This window comes from Podarcis gaigeae (genome assembly GCF_964106915.1).
Source record: "Podarcis gaigeae genome assembly, chromosome: 12".
Lineage (NCBI taxonomy): Eukaryota > Metazoa > Chordata > Lepidosauria > Squamata > Lacertidae > Podarcis > Podarcis gaigeae.
In genome coordinates, this window is record NC_139688.1 from 4,342,555 (window position 1) to 4,369,738 (window position 27,184).

At 47.3% G+C, this 27,184-nt stretch overlaps 1 protein-coding gene across 26 annotated transcripts in view; it reads left to right on the forward strand.

Annotated features, from left to right (window-relative positions):
* The window catches only part of MAP4 (microtubule associated protein 4), a 211,689-nt gene that overhangs the window by 98,661 nt on the left and 85,844 nt on the right, over positions 1–27,184 (forward strand). For 16 of the 26 annotated variants that reach the window (XM_083703874.1, XM_083703897.1, XM_083703878.1 and 13 more), the window contains 6 exons: positions 16,128–16,259; positions 22,373–22,486; positions 24,004–24,132; positions 24,698–24,790; positions 25,464–25,565; positions 26,176–26,283. In XM_083703874.1, the coding sequence (XP_083560000.1) occupies positions 16,128–16,259; positions 22,373–22,486; positions 24,004–24,132; positions 24,698–24,790; positions 25,464–25,565; positions 26,176–26,283 (678 nt within the window). The remainder of the gene's footprint in view (positions 1–16,127; positions 16,260–22,372; positions 22,487–24,003; positions 24,133–24,697; positions 24,791–25,463; positions 25,566–26,175; positions 26,284–27,184) is intronic. The other 10 variants (XM_083703898.1, XM_083703875.1, XM_083703899.1 and 7 more) reach the window with 6 other exon arrangements.

Consider the following 27,184-nt stretch of genomic DNA (forward strand, 5'->3'; position numbering starts at 1 on the left):
TTTGTATTCCCATTAATATAATCAAGCCAGCAAATCCTTACCCTCTTTCATTATCTTAACTCTATATCTTAACATATTATAGCCCTATATTTTCATCCATTGTCAATTCATTTTTACATACTTTTTAACTTTGTTGCTAATGCCACTTATTTCAGTCCAACATCATTTTAACATTCATTAATTTTGCAGTGTTTCTGCAGATAGTCTTTAAATTTCTTCCAATCTTCTTCCACCAACTCTTCTCCCAGGTCTCACTGTCCCACCATCTCGTCCTCTTTCGTCCCCTTCTCCTTGTGCCCTCCATCTTTCCCAACATCAGGGGCTTTTCCAGGGAGTCTTCTCTTCTCCTGAGGTGGCCAAAGTCTTGGAGCCTCAGCTTCAGGATCTGTCCTTCCAGTGAGCACTCAGGGCTGATTTCCTTCAGAATGGAGAGGATTGATCTTCTTGCAGTCCATGGGACTCTCAAGAGTCTCCTCCAGCACCAGAATTCAAAAGCATCCTTTCTTCGGCGATCTGCCTTCTTGATGGTCCAGCTCTCACTTCCATACATTACTACTGGGAAAACCACAGCTTGAACTATACGGACCTTGCTGGCCATTGTAGCTAGCAGCAAAAATGTATTTTGCTACATTTCACTCTGCCTAGCATGCCTTTAAATATATTGAATGTATGCAGCCTTGAAAACAACACCTGAAAGTACCGGTAAGTGTTTCAAGGTCTCCAGGGCATTCCGCCATGCACCATCCGGTGGATCTCAGTTCAAAATGTTTGTATATGTGCATTTAAAGAAAGCATGCGGCATTGCTGGCAGGAGGTGATGCAAATTGAAGTCCAAAACATTCAGAGTAGGTTCCCTCAGGCTGTGCTCAGGTCATGTACGTCTTGTATTTTGGCTAAACTCCCATCAAGCGTTGTTCTGACTTTCTTGAAAATCCAGAAGGAGCAATATTTTCGATTCTTATTCCCAATACTTGCTAAAAGCTGAGCCAGGAAAATTAGCTCTGATTCCTAGTCATTTGGAGCCATTGGTCACATTTGACATAAAAAAAGAATGGCAGCATGTATTGTCCCTAATTCTCAATGCCAAAATGCAAGGGTGGGATACTCAGTCCTTTTCTGTTTGCAAGGTTCATACAGTTCTTAACTTCATGTCAGTTCTTCTGTTAACCTGCAGAGGAGCCAAGCTCTTTCTGGGGTAAAGCCATTCAGTATGTGAGTAACTGTTTGGCCACAGTGCCCAGGGAGCACAAGAGAAAGCAGATCTCACTGCAAAGGTGAAAGCCTGCCATCTAGAGGGATGCAGGTGCTCTGGTAACTAGCACTGTGAAGTTTGGTGAGCAGCTTTTCAGGGAGGCAGAGGAAGAGGTGGGAATGCAGGCCCTTCTGCTGATACAGCCAAGAGACCACCAGCATTGGGACCCTTCTTTCTTGAACTCTTTCCATTCCAGGTGGTTGTCATAAAAACTCTGAAATTGGGAACTACTGCCTGTTTGATCACACACCCCATTCATCCCTTTCCCTCAGTGGTGGCTGGTGCCAACTATAATTAGTATGGCAGAAACAGATAGGTAGCCGTGTTGGTCTGCCATAGTCAAAACAAAATAAAAAAATTCCTTCCAGTAGCACCTTAAAGACCAACTAAGTTAGTTCTTGGTATGAGCTTTCGTGTGCATGCACACTTCTTCAGATACACTGAAACAGAAGTCACCAGACCCTTCTATATAGTGAGAAGGTGGGGAGGGGTATTACTCAGAAGGGTGGTGGGATTAGGTGATTGGCAGATAGCTGTGATGAGCCAGGAGAGACCAGGAGAGACCTGGTCTGAACAAAGACATTGGATTCTTATCTCATTATACATGACAAAGCCATTTTTCACCTTCTCACCCCTTGCTTTTTCCTGTAAGACCTATTGCAGTCGTTAAGAGTCGTCAACAGGCTCATCACAGCTATCTGCCAATCACCCAATCCCACCACCCTTCTGAGTAATACCCCTCCCCACCTTCTCACTATATAGAAGGGTCTGGTGACTTCTGTTTCAGTGTATCTGAAGAAGTGTGCATGCACACGAAAGCTCATACCTAGAACTAACTTAGTTGGTCTTTAAGGTGCTACTGGAAGGAATTTTTTTATTTTGTTTTTAGTATGGCAGAAGGAAGGGATGTTGAGCCGTAATATGAATGTAGGAGAGCTGGGATTTTGGCACACTAGGGCCACAATTCAGACCTTCTTTGTTCTGAAGCCGTTGGGGGATGCCGGAGCTCCCTTCCCCCTGTCCTGAATCTTCCAACATCTTGCGTCTTTGGATATCCTACTGTAAGTTTAGGTTCACACAACTAATGTGGATTAAATCGCTCTGCTGCTTTTGTGCGACAAATCCACCTAAACAAAAAAAAACCCACTCACTTTTTGCAGTTAGGAAAGTGGTGGAGAAATGCACTGAAGAAGTGTGCAATGGACAAACAATTAACGGGGAAACGCACCCATGAGAAAATCAGGATGAATTCTCCTTACTGCATAGCGACCCTGCAAACAAATGAGAACGGATGCTCACTAAAGGACCGGTCATAGTCTAACCACCACGTAAGCATCCATCTGAACAAACGCTCAAGAAATTGCGATGCTGGAAATAAATAAGGTCAGCCCTAGTGCTTTGAGAGGGGGTGAGGTCCCTGACTCCCAGGTTTATCTTTTTGAGAGATAACCTGATTATTAAAAGCAGTCAGGCGGGCAGGCGCTGTGGTGTGGAGTGCTATTTCAAAGAAGATAAGCAAAGCTGCGAATTCCCTGTGATGCTGGCGTGCTTTGCATCAATAATGCACCAGGGGGAAATGAGTGATCTATTGAGGGCAATCCCTTGATGGGGCTGCTGCTTTGTTTTCACCACCTCTGGGAGGAAGGAGCCAGTCTTTGCATTGCTCACCTAAAGGAATGTAGTAGCTTACAGTACACTCCCCCTGTCCCCCCTCAGTTAAATGAAGACAGCTTAATTTACCCAGCTTCCTACATCCAGTCGTCTTAGCTTCTGCAGGGCTTCTCTTCCCAGCTTTGCAGCCATTATTTCTTGCAACAACTGCAGCCACAACCTGGTATTGATATCTGCTCCCCCTCTTTATTGATCTGTGCATCTTTCTGCTTTGCATGGATTCAGATACCTAAAGGTTGGCGGGGAGGGTTGAGCAGGAGAGAGACATTATGTAATGTGTCACCTCCTGGATGCTAGGTCTGCAGCATCTTCAACCTTGGCTCTTCCAGACAGTTGTTGCGGCATCACGGCAAATTGTCCAATATAGGGCTAAGCGGTGTTTTTGTTGCTTACACTCGCAATTAAAAGTTGACATTCCAGCTGCAAAACGAATGAAGTTTATAAATGAAAATCTCTCTCTCTCTGTAATTTTCATTTTCACTTTTCCAGTACACTAAAAGCAATTATAACAATAATAGCAAGTAAGAGAAAAGATCCAAGCAAGACAGGAAAAGAAAGGATAGCAAGAGAGATGGGGGAGTGGTAGTTAATTAACCTGTGACCTTCTAAAGTGGGGTAGGAGGTTTTTTCTTCCTCTCCCTTTTACTAATATTATATTATGTATTTTGTGTTTTATGTTGTAAATTGCCCTGTGGTCTCTTGATGAATAATAATTTAAGAACAAATTTAAAAACAAAACAGATAAAATGCAGAAGGCTGAAAACATACATATATATAAAAGCAGTTAAAAAATAATTAAGCTATTTGATATAAAAACAAGAGCTATTAAAATACAGATCGTGAAAACAGCACAGCACTATTTTAAAGCCCTTTCCTTAAAGAACAGTCAATCCCCAAAAGCCTGTTGGAATGGAACATCCTTCACTTGCTGGCGAAGAACAATAAGGAGGGAGCCAGTCTTGCTTCTCTGGAGAGGGAGTTCCAGAGGCTGGTGGCTCTTGTTGAAGGAGCATTTGCTGATACAGGGCTGATGAGCCTTCAGTTTGGTTGTCTCCATGGGGAATATGTACTAATGAGCTCTTTACCTTGGCACACGTTAAGAAGAAGAACCTGGCAACCTCCAGCTTCATCAGATGGATGAAGTGGGCAACACATGCGAAGAAAGTAAACAAAGTTCTGAGGAGCATCTCACTGGTTGAAGACTCGAGGGCGGTCACATTTGGAGTGCAACTGAAGTGTAGGGCTAAGTGGTTGATATACAAAAATCCCCATGCTGGGCAGCTTTTGTGAAGTCTGGGGTCTGCTGCTGGGGGCAGCCAGCCAGCAGTTTGAAAGAGGGCAGTTTTCTGGCTGCGTATCATGTATACTGGGCTAACCTAAGAGGTGGAAGAAGTAGGAGTTAATTTACCACAATAACCACAATTTAAGAAGGATGTTGAGCAGCTGGAAGGTGTGCAGAGGAGGGCAGTCAAGATGATCAAGGGTCTGGAAACAGCCTTGAGGAACGCTTGAAGGAGCTGGGTATGTTTAGCCTGGAAAAGAGGAGACTATCCAAAATCACATTTGGATAGAAACTGTTTCTCAGGTGGCTAGTCCTAGTCTTTATAACCCTGTACCTTCCTCCAGAAGGCAGAAGCTGAAAGAGATCATTTCCGCGGTGCGCACTTTCCTGTGCTATCTTTTGCAGCTTTCTTATGGCACCTGGAAGCGTAGATTTGATCCAAGGTGGGAAGAGTGGATATGAGAGGAGATATGAGAGCCATCTTCAAATATCTAAAGAGCTATGGAAGAGGGAGTATGCTTGTTTTCTCCTGCTATGAAGGGTAGGACTCAAGGCAATGGCTTCAAGTTACAAGAAAGCAGATTCCAAATAAACATACGGAAAAACTTTCTGACAGTGAGGCTGTTTGACAGTGAAACGGTCTCAGGAAGGTGGTGGACTATTCTTCCTTGGAGGTTTTTAAGCAGAGGTTGGATGGTCATCTGTCATGGATGTGTAGCCTTCTTAGACTTTACCGACTGGTGGGGTCTGCGTTGCTCCCAGGAGGGAGAAAGGAAGTCAAATGACACCGAGGTTGATTCAGAGAAAGAGTTTATTCTGCTCTCCGGATAGCAGAAGGCACTTGCGTGGTCAGCTCACAGCAAGTCCAAAGAAATGAGAAATTTCATGCAGCATAGATGTCCTCCAGGCACCCTCTCCCCCTTTCCCCAGGAATCCAACCACGTCAGCTTATACACGTAAGTTGACATCCATGACCATAAACAGATATTCCTGTTCCGGTACTCTTGAGCATAAAAGGTTGTTCCTGTTCCTATACTCTTATCTTGGGGCAGGAAGGTCACCATCCCTAAGAGCACTCCTGGTGTCGTTCCCGGGTCCCTTGTCAGACCTGACAAGATCTGTGCGTCAGTGTGTAAGATAAGACCCAGATGTGCCATCCCTGCTCCATACGGAACTGGCAAGGCCATCCATTGCTCCCTTGGAAAAGGAAAAAAGTGGATTTTGGGTCCCGTTTCAGACTGACTGCACAGAAACCCATTCCTTCAGATGCTTTAGCTGAGATCATAGAATCATAGAATCATAGAGTTGGAAGAGACCACAAGGGCCATCGAGTCCAACCCCCTGCCAAGCAGGAAACACCATCAGAGCACTCCTGACATATGGTTGTCAAGCCTCTGCTTAAAGACCTCCAAAGAAGGAGACTCCACCACACTCCTGGGCAGCAAATTCCACTGTCAAACAGCTCTTACTGTCAGGAAGTTCTTCCTAATGTTTAGGTGGAATCTTCTTTCTTGTAGTTTGGAACCATTGCTCTGTGTCCCCTTCTCTGGAGCAGCAGAAAACAACCTTTCTCCCTCCTCTATGTAACATCCTTTTATATATTTGAACATGGCTATCATATCACCCCTTAACCTCCTCTTCTCCAGGCTAAACATGCCCAGTTCCTTTAGCCGTTCCTCATAAAATTTCTGCATTGCAGGGGGTTGGACTAGATGACTCTTGGGTCCCTTCCAACTCTACAATTCTATGAAGCGCTATTCTATGTGGTGGTCACAGATTGGTCAGTGGTTGGTGAAGTGAGTCTCGAGGCTTTCCAGGCACTGTATTCCTGTCTTGGTTTATCCTCTGCTGTATCTCATACTTCCCTTCTCCTTGTGCTGTCCTTCTCCTTCATTCACTTAGCAAAGCCAGGCAGCCTTTGTCAACCTGGCGTCCTCCGTGTTGGACTCCCAGACTCCATCTTCCGCCTGCACAGGGTCACGGCCCGTTCGCTGCTCTTCAAGAGGCCACAGCTCTTCTTCTGATGCACAACAGTGTTCCAAGGTCAAATACCCAGTGCTGCCCTTTCAAAAACAGCAAAATTGAAGACTCACTGGCCCAGGCTCAGCAGACACCCTCCAGCACAACCGCGGCCGTTTTTCATGTAGGCAGAGCTGCCTTGTCCATGAAAGTCTTCTGACAACTCCAGAAACGTCATGTCTGCTTAGCATCAATTAAGGAAAGGTGGCGAGAATGGGGGGTGGCAGAGACTGTGTATCCTGGGCTTTTTTTGGCCATGCTTTCAATTTTCGAGTTCTAAAAATATATCTGGAGAAGTGGGAGAAGCCTGGCTCATACAAGCTGTCCATCCTTTTCTTGAAACTTTCCAGGAGATGAGATATTTTCTATTTTTCAGTAATGCACCATCATGGTATGCGGTGCTTCATTGGAACGTAATAAGAAATAGACACAGGTCCTTCTCTGAAAAGGCTTAGAATCCTAATCTTAGAATTATAGACTTGGAAGGGGACCTAAGGATCATCTAGTCCTTAGCCCTGCAATGCAAGAATATGCAGCTGTCCCATACAGGGATTGAACCTGCAGCCTTGCCGTTATCCGCACCATGCTGCAACCAACTGAGCTATCCAGAAAGTAGACGACAAAAGGAGGAGAGAGGTGGAGAGGCAAGAGTAAGATGGGAGCAATATCGGCAAATTTCATCCCAATCTATTTAGGCTTGGTTTCAGTAGGACAGCCTTCTCCAACTTGGTGCTCTCCAGACATTTTGGACTCCAATCCTATCAGTTCTGTGGTGTAGTGTAGCCCAGATCGTCTGGAGGGAGCCATGTTGGAGAAGACTGCAGTTGGTGGGTATGGATTTCAAGAGGCCGGACACTGTGTAGCTGTGCCTCAGTACAAGACTTGGGGCAGCAAGGGAGACCGGATGGTCACAGGAGGAAGATGAAGAATTTCTGGTGATGATAAGGGGGTAAAGAGCCTGTTGGATCTGGCCAATGGCTAGTCTAGTCCAGAGCCCTTCTCTCACCTTGGCCAACCAATGGGAAGGCCACCGGTGTGCAACAGCAGGCTCCCCACTTCCTGACCTGGCATTCAGAGGCCTCCACCAGTGGAGTTGTAACAGCCATTGTGACTGGCAGCCTTTGATGTAGTGGAGAGACTGGGATATTTATAAAGGTGGAAAGATGCATCAGCTGCTCCGAATTGGTCAAGGTTTAAAGAGTCTACCTCACCAATAGACTTGACTTGTTTGTTCTTCTCCTGTCTTTGTCGACTGGTAGAGCATCGAAATATTCTTTTGGAATCGGAGCATCATATCTGTGGAGCTTGGGAGAACATTTGGCATTTCGTACAGCGTTTGTGATGCTGCTGTCAAACCATATTCTGATACAAATATCGAACAAGGGAGAACATAGCTTGGCTAATTCTGGTGAATTTAGGACAATGCAGCTTCTGTCTAGTTGAAAGAGGAAGAGAAGAGAGGTGTTGCATTCAGAGCTGTAGGATTTTCCGTAGTTGCACAAAAACAGTGAACAGATTTTTTTATCATAGCAGCTGCCGGAATGATGAGTATTTAAGACATACTCATCTTATTGAATATTATTGAATATAGTGAGCATACATTTTTCTCAATACCTGTTGAGCATAATGATCACACTGACTAGTTATGCCATTTTAGAATTCTTTTGGAACCTTTTTTTAAAAAAATACTCTTCTGTACTTTTGGATGATGTTGTTTACTCTTTTTTTAAAAAGTGCTCCTCAGCTTTACCTTCATGTTATTATTTTGAATACAGTGGTACCTCGGGTTAAGTACTTAATTCGTTCCGGAGGTCCGTTCTTAACCTGAAACTGTTCTTAACCTGAAGCACCTCTTTAGCTAATGGGGCCTCCCGCTGCTGCTGCGCCGCCACCGCACAATTTCTGTTCTCATCCTGAAGCAAAGTTCTTAACCTGAGGTACTATTTCTGGGTTAGCGGAGTCTGTAACCTGAAGCGTATGTAACCCAAGATACCACTGTATAGAAAAAGACGGCATCTCCCAGTTTCGAGAGTGTGAGCCAATCTTTCGAAATCAGTCCCTCATGTAATGTAAACTTTGTTGCCCGAGGACTGATGGATCTTCGCAGTTTTCTTCTGCTGAAGATTAATATTCTCCTCTTGTGCCATCTTCTCCCATCTATGCCCTCCCAAGTCTTGAATTAGCAGCTGGAAAAACAGCTAGTTGCTCATTGGGGGGATGCTTTTAAATGGAGGTTTCGTGGCTTTAGGTTGCTAAGTCTCAGAGCTGCAAGTCCTCTCTCCTTATGCAAATAGCCGCCTTGCTTTGATGTCGTTCATTTCATTTTATTTGGGTGCCCTCTGGAATTAATGGCCTTGCCTGAGCAGTGCATGACGGATTGGGGAGATCTGTTTCTCGCTGCCGCCGCCGCTCGTGCAGCATGTGAATTTGCAGCTCTTTGCCGGTGGGACTTGGGAAGACGAAACTAGGTCAGCGGCGCTTGTGCGTGTGCGAATATAGGCAGAGAAACGGGCTATAATCTCAGCATTAAACAAACCCGACTGTAAGGGCTGCGGGGGGTTTGCTATTTTAAGCGCTCTCGTCTCCCTGATTGCCAGCGCTCAGCGCAGAGCAAACAGATAGTTGCAGGAGCCTTTGTGCTGGAGCCGAGAGGACACTTTTTCCGTCGATTGCTTTTGAATGGCGCCCATTTAGCAAGCACAATTCTGTGCTTCCGTGGGCAGAAGGTGGGCAGGGTCATGCGTTTGAGCCCCATGTTGGGCGAAATATTCCTGCAATGCAGGGGGTTGGGACTTACCGTATTTTTCGCTCTATAAGATGCATCAGACCTCAAGACGCACCTAGACCTCAAGACGTACCTAGTGAGTCTTATAGAGCAAAAAAATACGATAATTGCTCCTCTTCTCTCCAGGGTGTTAGGCAGGCACTAGCAAATCACCTATAATGTTTAATCTCAGGCTATTCCTTCTTTTCCTTTGAAGCCACAGCTTCATTAGACTTCATAGGGCAGATTTCCAGTAGGGTCCAAGAGATCCTGCCTTCCGCTTCCCTGCTCTTGTTCTCACCCATTGCACCTCTGCGGTCTCCGTCCCCGTAACTGCCAGCAGCTCACACAGCCAGGCCTGGCCACGAGCCACATCTGTGGTCTTTGGCCCAGCCAAACCAAACTTCCTCCCTTGAGAGAAGCTGGGCGGTTGGTCTGCATCCTGTGGCTGGCTTTCTCTGTTCGGCCTGTAAGAGCTGTGTGTGCTCCACAGTTTCACAGCTGGCTGATGGCTTAGGGGCAAAGCAGCAACTGCATTTTTAGCCTGTATTTGTTGTATGGCATGTTGCTTGGCTTGGTTGCATTCTGCCTCTGTTTGCTGAATTTATTCCCTGATTGCATTTTATTGATTTGCTTTTGCATTGTGCATTTCTTTCAAGGACCCTTGAGTCCAAGAGGCATCTGGTTTTGTCCTGGGAGGGAGATTAGACAAGCAGGTGACTGCCCTGGTGTTACTCAGTGACCTCTAGGTCTGAGCAGTGATTTGAATCCAGGTCTTCCTGACAATGTGGGACGCGGGTGGCGCTGTGGGTTAAACCACAGAGACTAGGGCTTGCCGATCAGAAGGTCGGCGGTTCGAATCCCCGTGACGGGGTGAGCTCCTGTTGCTCGGTCCCTGCTCCTGCCAACCTAGCAGTTTGAAAGCACGTCAAAGTGCAAGTAGATAAATAGGTACCGCTCTGGCGGGAAGGTAAACGGTGTTTCCGTGTGCTGCTCTGGTTCGCCAGAAGCGGCTTAGTCATGCTGGCCACATGACCCGGAAGCTGTATGCCGGCTCCCTTGGCCAATAAAGCGAGATGAGCGCCGCAACCCCAGAGTCGGTCACGACTGGACCTAAAGGTCAGGGGTCCCTTTACCTTTACTTCCCTGATCATAAGAACATATGGGAACCCTCCTGGATCAGACCAGCGACACATCTAGTCCAGCATCCTCTTCTCACCTTGGCCAACCAGATGCCTATTATGGGAAACCCGCAAGCAAGATTCGAACACAAGAGTCCTCTCCCCTCCTGTGGTTTCCAGCAGCTGGTATTCAGAAGCATTGCTGCCTATGAGAGCCAGTGTGGTGTAGTGGTTAAGAGCAGTGGACTCGTAATCTGGTGAACCGGGTTCGCTTCCCCGCTCCTCCACATGCAGCTGCTGGGTGACCTTGGGCCAGTCACACTTCTCTGAAGTCTCTCAGCCCCGCTCACTTCACAGAGTGTGTGTTGTGGGGGAGGAAGGGAAAGGAGAGTGTTAGCCGCTTTGAGACTCCTTAGGGTAGTGATAAAGCGGGATATCAAATCCAAACTCTTCTTCCTCTGACTGTGGAGGCAGAGCACAGCCATCGTGGGTAGTAGCTTTCAGTAGCCCTCCATGGTGAAGAGCATTACTCACATTCATAAAAACCTGACCTTGCATTGTAAAAGTCCGTTTTTAATGTGTCCCCTCCTCCATAACAGTTAGCTAAGCTGGGGGGAGGTGGTTGTACTCAGTACAAATATACCTGGTTACAATTATTATTTTTGCTCTAATGAATTCAATGCTTTAAAAGTCCTTGACCAAATCATCTCCTTCACCTTCTCTTTGGCTGGTTCAATGCCCAGACTCGGGCCTTAGCTGCAGAAGATGGTGCTCTCCATCTTCCTTGCCTGTGTGCAGTCATGCAGATGGGATTGACCTTGTGCAGAGAAGCAGCTTGGAAGCCTCTGAAGCTCAGAAAGAACTTCCTAGCTTTTTGCTTTTAGGCCTCGATGTCCCTGAGGAACGAAGCCTTTAAGTCAGCTTCTCTTCCAATCAGGTGCCTCCGTTTTGAACTACAACTCCCATCAGCCCCAGAGGGCAGGTCGAGCTCATGCTCACAAAGTCAAAAATACTGAAGATTATTTTTCAAAGGTCTGGTGGGATGAGGCTAGCCTGTTACGTATGGTAATTCTCTGTGCAAGAATAGTGGCCTGTTAAGAGTGACATCATTCTAACGTCCCAGACGGCTTATACAGCCACACGGATCTCTGCAGAGCAGACGATGAAACAGGCAAATAAATTTGGTTGCTGCCCATAGCCAAAGTTTATTTTTGTGTATGTGCGTTTTGAGGCTTGAATCAGCCCCTGGTTAAAGTCTTGAGAATGGTTCGGCCAACTGAGGTTGATAGCTGTTGTCATTTGGGTCCGTCGGTTGTGCATCATAAATCGACCACATCACTGTGTTTCCCATCCCAGTTAACGCAAGCCATCTTTGGCCTCCGTCTGTTCAGAAGCAAGTTTCACACACTCTTACTACAAGATTAGGGTAGCTAATTAAATTTTCCCGAGGCTGGCCTGCGGGTGCTTCTTGGGAGTGTCTCCCAACGTCCGCTTGGCACCAACTTGCCTAACTGGCTACCCATAATAGAAGAAGCTTTTGAGAGATTAGTTCTGCTCTACGGGGATGGACTTACCAGTTCTCCCATGGACAGAAGCGGAGAGTTGCTTGAACTGGAACTGGTAGCAACCACGCTGTTGATAAGAATCAATTTAAGATCAAACAGTTACCCGGCACCTGGGAATTGTGAGCTTGTGAGCTTTCCCTCAGGGACCAGAATGTTGAATTAGATGGGCTCTTGGCCTGATCCTGCTGTGCTCTTCTTCTGTTCTGATGTGCTCTTTCTCTCTCCCTGCCCAACACCGTTCTTATAAAACTATCTCCTAATTGTTAGCATGCAGAATTTGGTACACGCTGGTAAGCAAGAGAACCAGGGCGAGAAGACTATTCCCTGCAGTAGGCACAAAGAAGTGGGACCTGCAACAAGTTTATTAAATGTATTTCATGTCTCGTGAGCATGCTGTTAATTAGCAATTCCAGGTTTCCAACCTGTTTTAGGGCCCCCCATTTTTCTTATTTAATTTCAGCAAACTTTGGGATTTCCCCAAGTCTACTGATACTTCCCTCTTGTGTATAGATGGTGATTGGCAGGATAGTACAGTGGTACCTTGGGTTACAGATGCTTCAGGTTACAGACGCTTCAGGTTACAGACTTCACTAACCCAGAAATAGTACCTCGGGTTAAGAACTTTGCTTCAGGATGAGAACAGAAATTGCATGGTGGCGGCAGCAGGAGGCCCCATTAGCTAAAGTGGTACCTCAGGTTAAGAACAGTTTCAGGTTAAGAACGGACCTTCGGAATGAATTAAGTTGTTAACCTGAGGTACCACTGTACCAACAAGTAACTGGAAGCGGTGACTGAAGACAAGTGCAAGCTAAGGAGGCCACCAGCAGATTCTCTAGTGTCAGCCCAACTGAAAAGGGATGCTCTGTTGCTTAGGCACAAGTTTGCAGGTTCCTTGGATCTTACAGCAGCTCCTGCTTTCTGTCCAAATGAGTCATTTTGGGGCCACAGGCGAGTTCATGAAGCCTGCTGTCGTGAATCTCCCTTAGGCATAGCATCACGAAGCTTGCTCGAAAGGAAGAGAATTGTAAAAGTGATGCAGAGAGGAGCACTTGCACCAACTAAATGTGACACAGCACAGTTGGATCAGCTAAAATTGCCGCATGAGATCAGGTAGCACTTAGCTGGCCTTGGGCTTGCTTAGCAATACCAGTCTGCAGAAACGAGTTGGCATCGTCGCTGCTGCCTGTCTCTTCCCCTCTGGTGCTTTTGCTACAAAAGGAGGGGGGATTATAAATCCTCCTTTGAATCCAGAGGCCTGCAGAGCATTGGAGAGAAGCTGTTTTATATTTAGCAGCTCATAACAAGAGTTCCTGTGGTACTTCTCTCCCTGCCATATTTGCATGGCTCCCCACTTCCCCCCTGTTCCCAGAATGCCTTGTGTTTCCAGGGAAATTTCCCCTCCCACTGTTTAAAGACAAAGACTTCAGTAGCTTTGGCTCCTAGGGATGCTTCTTCACGCTGGAGGAAAGCCCATCTTCCAACATCTCAGAGGAAAGCCCATCTTCCAACATCATCTGACGCAACATTCCTTATTTCCACCTTGCTAGCTTTACAAGAGTTTCTCACCCACTATGGATTAGATTTTTAACAGCATGCACAACACGTGGATTATTCCCTTGCTGTGCAACCTGATCTTCCTGGTGCAGTGCATGGGACAGCCTTAAATCTTTGGGCTGTGTCCTCCTTGCCATAGTCAACCGCGTCACTCTCCTCCCTAGCTGTGCAATGGGCAGGAGGCCTTGGAAGGAAGCCACTTTGCCCTTTGCTAAATTTGGGGCCTGCGCATGGCAAATGCAAGAAGGGTGCTTAAAGGATTTAAAAAATAAATCAGCTGTATAATCATGGATATGTTAAACAAATAGACACATTGCAAAACACTGAATGAAAGCGCCTTTCTGGGAGGGTAAGGAATGCTTACGCACCGGTGTTAAGAACTTGCAATTCGGTAAACAGGGTACCACTCTGAGTGAGAAGGAAATGATGGCAACAACAGCTTTCATGTAGCATCATCACTGAGGGAGCTAAAATTTTGAGGGAAGGGGGCAGAGATAAATTAGTAAGACCCACCAGTATTGTGGACAATCCAAAGTTGAAAAATACTAAGTGCTTGATCTAAGAGGATGCTTATCTGCGTCAGTTCCTGTTGTTCTTAACCGTAGCATGGTAACCACAAATGATCCTTCGGGTGCAGACTGGAAGAGAGAGTCACCACTTTCTCTAAAAATAATAAGGTTTGGTGTACAAGGGGTGGGGTGGAAATCTTGTAAGAGAATAAGCACAAGTGCTTTATTATTCTGTGAAAATGTATTCCCCAATTTAAATCATGTTAAATGTGCTTTATTTTCCCTTCCTGATCAAATATTTCCGTTCAGATACATTTGTACTTTGGAAGAAGTGTGTGGTTGCTAAGAGACTTCTAATTTTGAGTATGGAAGGATAAATAAATATCTATTGTGCAGTGGTCTGCAGACCACAATTCCCTTGCTATATTTGAACATACTTTGCATGGACACCAACATTGGTTGGATACCTGTTCTGGCATTTGAATGGCATCTCTCTCTCTCTCTCTCTCTCTCTCTCTCTCTCTCTATGGGAAAATTAAGATGGATGTTTATCATTTTGAGAATGTGAGCTGATTCTCCCATTTTGTTAATTTCCTTTCTTCTTTAACAAAGCTGCAAGTCAGTTTTTAAAAAGAAGGGTGAGATGCAGATGCAGTAAGCAGTCTGCATTATTTTCTGAGAATAGCTATCTGAAAAAAGTTTTGCTGCTTTCGAGGCACATGTTAGCACCCAGCGATGTGACCCTGAAGCACAGGATGTTGGTGTTGGCTCTCTCTGCAAAGCGCTGCACTGGTAGCAACCCCCTGTGTCGCTCCAGCAGGGATCCAGTAGAAACAAAGCAGCTCATTCTGGTATAAAGGGATGGCTGATGGCCTCTGACTTCCTGTTTCTCATGAAGACAAGCAGCTGCAGCCCTCCCAGAAGTTTCAGAAACAAACAAACCCAATGCAAACGGTTGCCAATGGCGGAGCGTTTTACATACCAGCTTTTCACTGCGAGGTCTCAAACACAATCCTCTTTGTTCGCTTCTCTTGGACTTATTTACATGAGTAAGCCTCGTGGCTCATTCTGTCATTGGCCGTAGCTATCACTGAAGTGCACAGGGAGAGTGTCGGTGGCCAGAGGTTACCTGCTACGTGCATAGAGGTGATTGCGGTGACATGGCCTTTGGCACGAAACCCTCTTGTCTGGTGACAGGGAGGAGAGAAAAAGGGAAACGAGGGATAAGTTGCAAATGGTGCATCGACTTGGGGCGATGGAGGACAGCTGAGAAAGCTGCTGGTTCTGTGTGACAGCACAATATTAAGACAAGCTAGTATTGCAAATTGTTCACCAAGGTAGGACTGAGGGGCTGCAGGGACAGGTCAGTAGGCAGGTGGGGGAAAGGTGTTTATCTGTGTAGAGATTTGTACACACAGAAGCACGTGACAATCAGCGTGTCTGTGTTCATGGCAGTGATTATATAAACGATTGTTTTAACATGCTTGCTAGTCTAGGCTGCATCAACAGAAGTATAGCGTCAGGATCAAGGGAAGTCGTGGTACTGCTCGATTCTGCCTTGATCAGATCCCACCTGGAGTCCTCAGTCCAGTTCTGGGCACCCCAGTTAAAAAAGCAAATTGACAAGCTGGAACGTATGCAGAGGAGATTGACCAGGATCATCAAGGGCTGGCAACCAAGCCTTGTGGGGAATGGCTGAGGGAGTTGGAGATGTTTAGTCTGGAAAAGAGGAGACTGGGAGAAGATATTAGAGCCATTTTCAGATATCTGAACGGCTGTCACGTGGAAGATGGAACAAGCTTGTTCTCTCCTGCTCCTAAGGCTAGGGCTGAACCAATGGATTCAAATGCAAGAAAGGAGATTTCAACTAAACATTAGGAAGAAGTTGCTGATACTATGCACCGTTTGAATGGGGAGCAAACTACTTCAAAAGGTGGTGGACTCTCCTTTCTTGGAAAATTTTAAGCAGAGGTTCAGTGGCTACGTGGGATTCTTCAGCTGTGATTCCTATGATGACCCTTGGGGTCCCTTCTAAGTCTACAATTGTGTGATTCTATACCGGTGAGGAATGAGCAGGTGGGCAGGAGAAGGAAATCACTACTGTAATACTTCTGGGAACGTGTAAAAGAAACTTTGGAATGCTAAGGCACTACTTGGCTTGACTTGGAAAAGGTTCGCCCGTAGGTCATTGTACAGCAGAGGATTGAATGGAGACATGGATTTGCTTGAGGGAAGGGGGATGACCACTGCTTGCTTCTCTCCATTGTGAAAATTGTCCTTAGTTTAGTGGGCTGTAGCTTGCAGGTCCAACTGAAGTTCTTCTCTGACACAACCAAGGGCTCGGTTTGACTTGCTGGTTATCAACGATCCTTTCCTTTTTCTCTTCCCAGTGTCCCCAGGAAAGATCATGGATGAAAAGATGTCCTACAAGGAGTTTCTGGACCGCAATGATTCGTGGACAATGGACGACAGGGCCCATTGCTTTGATCCACAGCCAGCATTTAAGCCCATGGATGTGACAGGTAAGAAGTAGCTGCAGCTTCGCTGAGAACGGAAGCACAGAAGCCTGCATTTTTATTGAAATCTCCCTGAAATTTCAAACCTGAACGCCATTCCAGGAACAATGCCTGCTTCTAGAAGTCTATGTTAGATTAGTGTCCCCCGCCCCCTTTAGGACTTGCTTGCCCGAAGGAGTTACCTTCCCCATCCATCTCACCAACCCTCTTCATCAGAGTCTGTCCGGGTCCTCTTCTTCATTGCCTAAACAAGGGGTAGCCAATGTGGTGACCTTCAGATGTCATTGGACTACAGCTCCATCATCCCTCTTCTTTGGCCATGCTGGCTGGGGCTGATGGGAAGTGGATTCCAATGACATTTAGAGGCACTGCATGGACTATCCTTGGCCTAAAGCATCTTTCTGCTGGTGGGTTTATCAGTGGTGGCTTCCATGTGCTCGGAACATTCCAAAGGTTGACTATCTGCTGTAGGAGAGAAACGAAAAAAATACTTCAACCATGATTCCACAGAGGCTCACGCACAGACAGCCAGTATTTTTCCCACTACCACAGCACACTTGGTCCTGAGTGCCTTAACTGAGATTCCTACATTGCAGGGGGTTGGACTAGGTAACTGTTGAGGGTCCCTTCCAATCTACAATTCTATGATTCTATGACTTTTTTCAGTGCACACTCCACCGTGACTCAAAGATCTGCTTCTTTGGGTGTAGTCACAACCAGCTTAGACCCCGTGAACATACATGTGGAGCTAGGTACGTGAGACAAGCCTGCCAGAAGAGGTCAGTGGCCCATATAGTCCAGCATCCTGTTCTCACAGTGGCCAGACAGCTGCATATGGGAAGCCTGTAAGCGGGAGCCAGACATCAGAGCACTCTCTCCTCCTGTGGTTTCCCAAAACTGATATTCGGAGGAATGATGGCTCTCACAGCGGAGGTCGAACACAGCCGCCGTCATTGGTAGCTGTTGACTCTCCATGAATTTGTCTTATCCTCTTTAAAGGTCCATCACTGACTCGTATGGGAGGGAGTTGCACTGTTTCACCATGTGCTCTGCTTTATATTGCTGTCGTGAGTATTCACTTCCAACATCTTCTCCTGACTGCCCCCTGCCCAAAGAACCCCTACAATGTTCTGAAAGTAGACAACAACAACAACAATTTATTATTTATACCCCACCCATCTGGCTGGGTTTCCCCAGCCACTCTGGGCAGCTTCCAACCAAATATTAAAAACAATACAGCATCAGACATTAAAAACTTTCCTAAACAGGGCCGCCTTCAGTTGTCTTTTGAAAGTAAAATAGTTGTTTATTGCCTTGACATCTGCTGGGAGGGTGTTCCACAGGGCAGGCGCCACTACTGAGAAGGCCCTCTGCCTGGTTCCCTGTAACCTCACTTCTCGCAGGGAGGGAACTGCCAGAAGGCCCTCGGTGCTGGACCTCAGTGTCCGGGCAGAACGACGGGGGTGGAGACGCTCCTTCAGGTATACTGGACCGAGGCCGTTTAGGGCTTTCAAGCCCAGCACCAACACTTTGAATTGTGCTTGGAAACATACTGGAATCAAACGTACTGGAATCAACGTAATGTTGATTCCTCTGTCCATCAGCCCCTTTCTCTTGTCGCTTGCATCCAACCAAGTTCTAAAAGCTGGCATGCAGAAAAACTCACCCCAGTAACGTTCCGATCCCATCTGCTGTCCTGGCTCTTTAAATGTTTTCAGCTGCCAGAACCCCAAGCTGCAGGGACAGGGAACAGACCCTCCCTCCCATTCCCCAATGCTGAGACTTCCTCCGTGGTGGGAATGTGTGTGTAAGGACCCTAAAATGGAAACACCATTCCCACGTGCTAGCTTTGGACAAGCAGAGATGGAAAAGTGGGCTTGCTGCTGGGTCAAATGTGCAAAACAGGTCAGCAGAGAGGCATACTTTGCTCAGGTGTCCATCACCCTCAGGCAGTGGCATGGGGCTCCCTTCTCATACCTCTGCTCAGTTTAATTCCATTAATAAGTCACCTGGAGCAGCGTAGCTGTCATGGATAGTAAAGCTTCCTTGTCTGCTGCGGGAGCATTTGCATGATTTAGCTCTGTGTGCGGCGCTTAATGCCACAGTGATAATTCGTGTGTTCTGGAGCATGAAACAATTGGTCTGGTTGTTCTCTGCCGCTCCCCACCAAACCGATATTCCAGCCTGACGGGGCTCCCTCTGTGCGGAAGCACTTCGCATCTTCTTTGTGCGGCTGCCTGCATGAGCAGGGACTCTCTAGACTCCTCAAATCCTTCAAAATTCAATTTCACACAGCGGTTGGCTTGGAATGGCTCGTGGGCGCTGGCCTACAAGGCTGGGACAGAGAGATTATTGTGGAGGGCATACAAATTGCATCAGTTAAACTGATTTATCCCCTATCTCTCTGCCGTTTTTAAAGCTGCCTCAAATAACCCACCAATCCTGAAAAACGGGGAAATGAGGGGGCCCCTTTGCAAAACCCTAGATTATATTGCAATGAGGGCTCAGTAGCAGTTATTCTGAAATGTGAAAAGAGGCTTTTGGGTAGAAGTTGATAGCTGATGTGCAAGAATATGCTCTTCTGTAGCCCACACACTCTGACTTTTGGGTGTGATTCAGTATCGCTGGCTGTGGGAGCTCAGAGATTTTATATTTACACACAGAATTATATTTCAGGCTTCTGATAGACATCTGGTTGGCCACTGGGAGAACAGGATCCTAGATTTGATGGGTCTTTGGCTTGACCCAGCAGGGATCTACCCACCTACCCATCCCTGCATCAGACAGCATACCACACAAACTTATTATGGATCCCCCTTTAGAATTTGGATAATCACTAAAAGAATATGTATGTTACTGGAATTGATAAAGCAGAGGGCTTTTTTTTTGCTCATGTGGCACAACATATAGGCTTCTGTCTTCATCAACTGCTCTGGTAGAAATGAAACGATGCTGTCTTATTTATATTCATCTTCCTTTCTTTTTTTCCTGGCTGCCACCTTGGAAACGGCATCACTTCTTTTTTATCAGAGTAGCTGATGAAAGCAGAAGCCTAAATGTTTTGCCATATAAATAAAAAAAAAACCCTTTTGTTAATCACAGTAACGTATACATGTGGGAAAGCGTATAAACCCACTAAAATAAACCGAAGAACCTCTAAGTGAATAGGCTTGCTGAAATTTCATAATGTTTTTAGCAAATGCGGAATTTGGCCTTGCTGGTATTTGAAGACACCGTAGGGACTGTTGTCACAGTGGATGTTTTTGGAATAATACTTGAGCTCCTTCCAACCTCCGACGTGTTTACATGTTGAAGGTGCTTATTAAGCATTTCAGGAGCATGGAACACCTAGCAGGATCAGTGAGGCTCTTGGCGTACTTTCAATTCATTTGCCAATGCAGCACCCATGGGAGCGCATGTACTCACAGGGTCCTCTCTCCTAGCTGAAATCAGGCTTGAAAGAAGAATACTGTTGTAGACAATAGAGCAGGCATTTTGTGTTCATGTCTGTGGGGTGTGTGTTTGGTGCCCAGGACAGTTCTCTGGTTTGCAAATGGGACACCATTTGGCAAACTCCAGACCAGGGTTAGGCATCCTAAGGCCCGGGGGCTGGATGCGGCCTATTCGCCTTTTAAATCCAGCCCGCGGACGGTCCAGGAATCAGCATGTTTTTACATGAGTAGAATGTGTTCTTTTATTTAAAATGCATTTCTGGGTTATTTGTGGGGCATAAGAATTTGTTCATCCCCCCCCCCCCCAATATAGTCTGGCCCACCACCTGGTCTGAGGGACGGTGGACCATCCCATGGCTGAAAAAGGTTTCTGACCCCTGCTCTAGACCGCCTAGTCCAAAGGACAGAAGAGTTATCCCAGGCTTCCTCAACCTCAGCCCTCTAGATGTTTTGAGACTACAATTCCCATCATCCCTGACCACTGGTCCTGCTGGCTAGGGATCATGGGAGTTGTAGGCCAAAAACATCTGGAGGGCCAAGGTTGAGGAAGCCTGAGTTATCCCCTTCTAGTGGAGAAGACTCATAGTTCCCTTGCCTCAATAAACACTGCGAAGGGATCCAAGTGTTGGCAAGGCTTGAAGTTAAAACCCTCCCCAGGATTTCTCATGTAGGTAGATAGAGCACCACAGGATGACCTTTTGAGTTGTGAGTGTAAAATCATAAAAGCATAGAGTTGGAAGGGATCCCGAGGATCATCCATGCAATGCAGAAATATGCAGCTGTCCCGTACGGGGATTGAACCTGCAACCTTGGCATTATCAGCACCATGCTCTAACCAACTGAGCCATCCATGCACTAAAACCAATTGATTAAAGAGCTGGCGCTGAAGGAGAGCGGAATGGACGAATTAGCATTGATGTGGCTTCCTTTTGCACATGCAAGCCATGACTGCCCCAGGGACAGGGAAGGATAAGGCTGGATCATGCTTGAAGCCTCTCGTCCAATATCCCCACCTGCCTTAGTTCTGCAGTATCTCAGTGTTGGTCTGCGAAAACCTACATCTTTGTTTCCAGTGAAACGTGGAAGGCTCTCTTTGCCCTGCCTCTCATAAGAAGCGTGGCTTCCGCTTCCTGTAATGCTGCCCAGCTGCTAGGTAGAGGCTCATTTTGGAAAAGCCGCTTTGCCTGCAAAGAGGTCACCCAGGCTCCTCTCTTGCTTGGCTGCCTCTGTCCAGTCAAGGGTGTAATAGGATTCCTGGCGCAAGCTGACAAGATGGATTGTAGGTGGTTGCTGGGTTTGAGAACTGTCCGGAAGTGGCAGACCGTCAGGATCATCTGACACACATGCAAACCTGTCCCTGCACATAGGCTTTGGACTTCTTGTCTCTGAGCAGGTAGCCATCTATTGAAAGTACATTTTCACTTCCAGTAAGATGCGTCAACAATTTGAGCGGGTACACCTGAGGCATTTATATATATATACAGTGGTACTTCGGGTTAAGTACTTAATTTGTTCCAGAGATCCGTTCTTAACCTGAAACTGTTCTTAACCTGAAGCACCACTTTAGCTAATGGGGCCTCCTGCTGCCGCCACGCCGCTGGAGCACGATTTTTGTTCTCATCCTGAAGCAAAGTTCCTAACCTGAGGTACTATTTCTGGGTTAACTGCACAGGGATGCATTTTATTTCTTTCCTCATGTCAAGAGACCCTGGTTAGGGTTCAAAATGTTCAATAAAACCATGATTTAGGTTGGCTGCCTCTCAATCCTGCCCTGAGGTGGGTGTCTGGAGTGGGTATTGATGAGTCTTACTTATCAACATCCAAGTAGAGGCAGAGAAATGGGTTTGATTGTGGTTTGCCCTGTGCCAATGTGATAATTGTCATCCAGCAACTTTTCGAGTGCCTCACATTACCCATCCCTGGCACAAGTTTTAGTGACAGTAACATCTTTAAAGCTATACCTGGAACGAAGTTAGCTCGGTTGAGGATCCCACAGCAGTGAGCCCAGAATTCGACATCTGCTAACCTTTGCAGAGCACACTTCTGGTTCCCTTGATAGACGTAGAATCATAGAATCATAAAGTTGGAAGGGACCATGAGGGTCATCTAGTCCAACCCTGTGCAAATCAGGAATCTTTTGACCAATGTGGGGATTGAACCCCTGACCCTGAGATTAAGAGCCTCATGCTCTGTCAACTGAGCTACTTGTCTGGCTGTAGCTCATCATTAAAAAGTGCTGTGCTTCCACACAGAACTGAAGCTCAAGCTCTGTCTCCTTTTTGACGGCTGAGTGGCCAAAATTTCACTATAGCAAGTCCTTTAGACACACATTTTTTTCCTAGGGTTGGGTTTTTTTGGTGGGGTGGGGGGAGAAGGATATTCATCTTCCTAAGCCCTCCTTCCCCTTGGACTCTGTTCTCAGTAGGTAGCCTGTAAGCTAGATGAGGCTCAGCTAGCCTCAGCTCCTTTGCACCCCATTTCCATGCCCCCCTGTACCCCTCTCTCGCCGATTGCCACGTCTGTTGCACAGCAGGCAGGGCTGGCACTGCAGGTGGCAGGGGCATGGGGGTGTCCTGGGCTGCTGAGTCAAGATGGAAGCTGTCCTGAACTGTGCCACGGCTCAAGACCCCGGAGAAAGATGCCAACTATCTGCTGATTGTCCCATAGAGCCTTTTAAGATGCACCGCGAAGATGTCCTGTCCGACCTTCTGCTGCTTCCTCAGGAAATGACGAATGTGCCGCCTTTCGGGGAGTATTTTGGAGCTTCGCAAGAAGTCCATGGTACAATTCTCTCCGCCGCGCTTGCCGGTTGCGTAACACTCTCCCCGCTTCAAGTGCCACTAAGGAATTCTTCTGCATGGCTGACATCTTTCTTCTTCTTCCTCCTCCTCCAGTGTGCTTTGAAACTCGTGTTAATTATGGAGAGCACTGAGGGACATAATCTGCTTTCTCAGTAGACTTCTAATCTGCCAGTGGGTCTTGAAAAATCTGCATGCTTGCAATCATGCCGTCGGTCGTGAGGCTGGGCTGCTTCATGCCTCCCTTAGATTTTTATTTTTTTTTGTGAAATTATAGACTGCCGTTTTGGTGTTTGGAGGAAAGCTTGGAAGTGTGAAGAAGACCACGTTGATTTGAAACCTTTAATTCCTGGGCAAAGTGTCCCATTATCCAGAGTGGCGGTGAGGGAATTGAATACCACCACTTCACCAACATTTTGCTCCTGTTGGTCGGCCAGTCTCCCAGCCCTCCTTTCTCTCTGTGGCTGGTGGAAACAAAAAAATCCCAATCCTCTGCAGCCAGAATTGAATGGCATTAGAGGTGCAACATTTGGGGCTTCTGTGTAGCCCTCCTGCTTCTCTGGGAAAATGTTTAACCTGTCCTCCTTCCTCACTTTCTGCTTCCCTCCCCTCTGCTTGCTCTGACCCCCAGGAGAATATATCTGAGGCCAAAGGCCAGTCTGCATTGATATTACGGTACAGCCCTGCTGAACATTGGCCTAAGACTGGTGGGCAGGCCGCCTCTGAAGTCTGCACCACAAGGCTAAGACAAAGCCTAGGCACTCTGCAAGGCACTCTTGGGTGTGATGGGGCCTTGTTGCTACCTCCCCACTTTATTAACCCTCTTTCACCCCCTCTGCTGCTTCCTGTGGCTGCCATTGCCACACTCACCTGTCTCATGATGCTCTGCTCGTTCAGTTTTGCAAGACTTAGGACTAGGGCATCAGGTGGTTCCTTGCTGGTTAGCTGCAGGCGACCACAGCAGGACCAGAGGCTTTGTAAACTAGAGCTGGCAAGCAGTTACCAGACAGCTGCTGTGATTGTGCTGCCACCAAGTCTCTCCACCTCTGGTTTTAGAGAACCCCCTGGATGCTGGCTGGGGATGACGGGGTCCAAATCATTTTGGGACCCAAGGTTTGGGGAATCTATTTAAAAGACACTTTGTAGTTTTCCTTCCTCCTCCTGCTGTCACAAAACACCAGGAAAGTAATAAGCTCAAGCTTAAGACTTGGGAGTGCTGGTAGCAGCGAGGGGAAATGAAGATTTTCTTCCTTATCTGGAAGTGTGTTTTTCTCAGTGCAAAATGCTACCTGGAAAGGAAATCCTGACTCAATTAGCTGCCGGGGCTTCGTTTCCTGCAAGGTTTGTATTGGTTTGTTAGTTGATGGAAACGCATTGCATCCCACTTGAGAGACCGAATCAGCCTCAGCTTGGTTCAGTCTAAGCGTGAACTCCCACATAGTGGATGGCAAGGGAAATGTGGTAGCTGGTGGTGCAAAAAACCTGCCTTGTTTTTTACAGCACCTTACGGAATTGCAGGGGCTCCTGAGCAGCCCCCTCTGGGACCCCAACACCCTCCTGCAAACATTTTTGACCCCATGGCCTTCCTCGATTCCGGGGCAGAGTCTCTGCTGAACCAGAATGAAGCAGGTGAGCCCATGCTGATCTGTTGCCTCTGCCAAGAACACCAGAAGTCCTGGGGGCGAATGGGGCGGGGGGCAGGGAGGAGGCAACCAGCAGCTGGTAACCTAGGGTGTGAGGCGAGTATGCATGGGTCTGCAAGCTGCATTTTAGGAAGAAGAGAAAAGCAGGAGCAAATCTGCACTCTAGGGCTAATACGTGGCTGCCAAAGATGTTGTGGAGATGAGATCCCTGCTTTTCCTCTGTTCGAGAGAAAAAAGAGGACAAGTAGAATCAAAGCAAGACGGCACCCAGGTCTGCAGTAGGATTTGAGGCTGCCAGTTGTGTAGCTGACCTCTGTGGGTGTTCCAGGGGAGCCCCGGTGCGAATTGGAGCAATCCTGAGTCAGCCACAGCTGCTCAGCAAACACCACCTAGAAGACCTGCTGGTGGTCCTCTAACTCCACCTCTTTTCCGGCGAAACAAAAAACCTGGGGTGGTTTGACTTGGGGGGTCTGCAAAGGTAACCTGTCGTGAAGCCACCTTTTGGGTGGGCTTTCACGAAAGCCTGTGTATCTGCTCATTGTTTCCCGTAGTGCCTGCAGGAGAGACAGGACTTCCTGAAGATTTCTGGTTGAGACCTCAGCACTTAGCAGAGGGACAAGGAACACCTTTCTTTGAGCCGCCAGGTAAAAAAAGGCAGAAGCATCTCCAGAGAGGAGGTGCGTGTTCTTTTGTGGCTCTTCAGTCAGGCATTGGCATGGACCCACCTGCTGTTTCCAAACAACACCTTGATTCTCAGAGAGGAAGGCGGAGTTTTGGTGGCGCAAAGTGGGGAAAGAGCAGCAAAACATCACGAGACGTTTCCCAGAATCCTTTGCTTCCCAGCTTTTGGGGTTCTGCCATTCCCACTCCCTTCCAGGTCCTGCTTCCCCACCCCTGTCTTCATGCATCCTGGCTGAAGCTGGAGGCAGAGAGCGATGCATGACTCTACCCAGTCTGGTGGCCCCCAACTCCCCCTTCTTGTTCCACCGGTGGAAGTAGGTAAGGTCCTCTTGAAAGGGTGAGGAGCAGGAAGGAGAGATTGAACGGAGAGAATCTGGTGAAGAAAGCTTTTACCTGGGGAGGGGGGCGGGTCTGTGGTATCTACACTTGCCCCATTAGCACTTTGAATGACCTTTATCCCCCCCCCCCCCAGTTCAAGGCTTTCTCTCTCTCAACTACATGCTATATGGATGCTGCCTGTTTGCTGTCGTGTCACGCAGAGCACCTGCCCAAAAGCCATTCAGACTGGCTGGTGGCTCCAGCTCAGTTTCTGTGCGAATAGCTTATTCCCCACCCCCACCCTCTCTTTGTGCCCAGCACCCGGCAAGATCCTGACGAACTTTCCAGGATACTCCGACACAGGTCTGGTAGATGTCACAGAGCCCAATCCACCAGAGTCAAAGCAGTCCGCGCCAGCAGGTGAGAAGGAAGAGCTCCGTGGAAAGCTGGCTCGCGTTTGAGATCTGGATATTACCCTTGCTGGATGATTGCTTGCAGCGATAGGCTCCATTGCATCATTGCCAGAGCTGTTTCATGGCAGTGTGGGGTGGATAGGCTGAGTGAGTTGGGGACAGGACTGCCCCACCCCAATGTGGCCTTTCTGGTGTCCTGTTCACCCCAAGCAACCTGCAAACCAAGCAGAGGAAAAACATGGGTTGTGGTTCTTGCCCCCTGGGGCTATGGGGTTTCTTGGGCAAGGGGTGTCCGGCTTTCTTCCCCAACTCATGACATTTGGGATGATTTATAATTGAGCTTCCCAGTCTGGGGACGAGGCAGATTATAAATAAATATAATTATTATCATGAAATTTATTTGTACTCCTGACTTCTGCATAGTGGGGCAACCGGTTAACGATTTGGCTCTGAAATTGCTCCGAACTCACCCTGCCATCCCAAAGGCAGCAAAGATGACCCCCCTTTCTTTCTCGGCCGTTTGCTTTGTTCTGTTTCCAAATGGTGGCGTCGGCAGCAGGAGGAACACGCACCTTTAAATCTTCTGCTTAAGTCGTTTCTTTCCTTTTCTTTTCCAGCTTCTCCTGCGGTCGGAGGTCACGGGCCTGCCCCTGCAGTGGAAGAGCTGATGGGGTTTGAACCGTCATTTGACCAGAAATCTCTTCCTCTCAAAGAATCCCTGGCAGGTGAGCTTGCCCTCGAGACTTCGTAGTGTGTGTTTGTTTCTTGGCTTGCTTGCAAAGCTTGAAAAGGAGGCGGGTTCTGGGTTTGCACAGGAAACGGTCTTCTGTCAAGTGCCAATTGGTCCCACAAGCAGGAACCCACAAGAAATGGGTCTGGGGTATAGACTTCTCCCCCTGCCCCCTTTGCCCCCAAACCTTCACTCCCTCCTTCTCTGTCTCACACCGTCATCTCCATCAATGGCCCTCCTGACGCCCGCATCCTGTCCTGCTTTGCTCTTCCATGACCTCGTTCTCTGCTGGAGCTCCTACAGTTGGAACGGTGGCACCAGATTTCCTGCAAACGCAGCAGCCCCCAGCCAGCAGTATTCCAACATGCTAGAGTTCCAGATAAAGCTGCCATTTAGAGTTCTCTCTAGAGCAGACTTCCCCTAGCGTATTTTGATTACTGCCCCGCCGTTACCCCGAGGTCCCAGGGAGGGTCACAGCAATTGAAAATACATTGCAAACAGTTCAAAACAAATCACAACCACAAGAATAAGTTGAGTCCCTAAAATGTAAATCTAGTAAGAACATAAGAAGAGCCCTCCTGGGTCAGGTTGGGCGCAGATCAGCAACAACTCACAAGGTTACAGATAGGTAGCCGTGTTGGTCTGCCATAGTCAGAACAGTATCTGAAGAAGTGTGCATGCACACGAAAGCTCATACCTAGAACTAACTTAGTTGGTCTTTAAGGTGCTACTGGAAGGAATTTTTTTTATTTTGTTTTAACTCACAAGGTGTCAGTGAAGTTAACTCTTTATCCCAAAAAATAAAAGCTCCGGCCTAGTCAGCACAGCAAGTCTTCCTCTTTCCCCACTGAGGCAGTTGCGAGGATTAAAGGTCTTCCTTCCCACTGCTCTCTAAG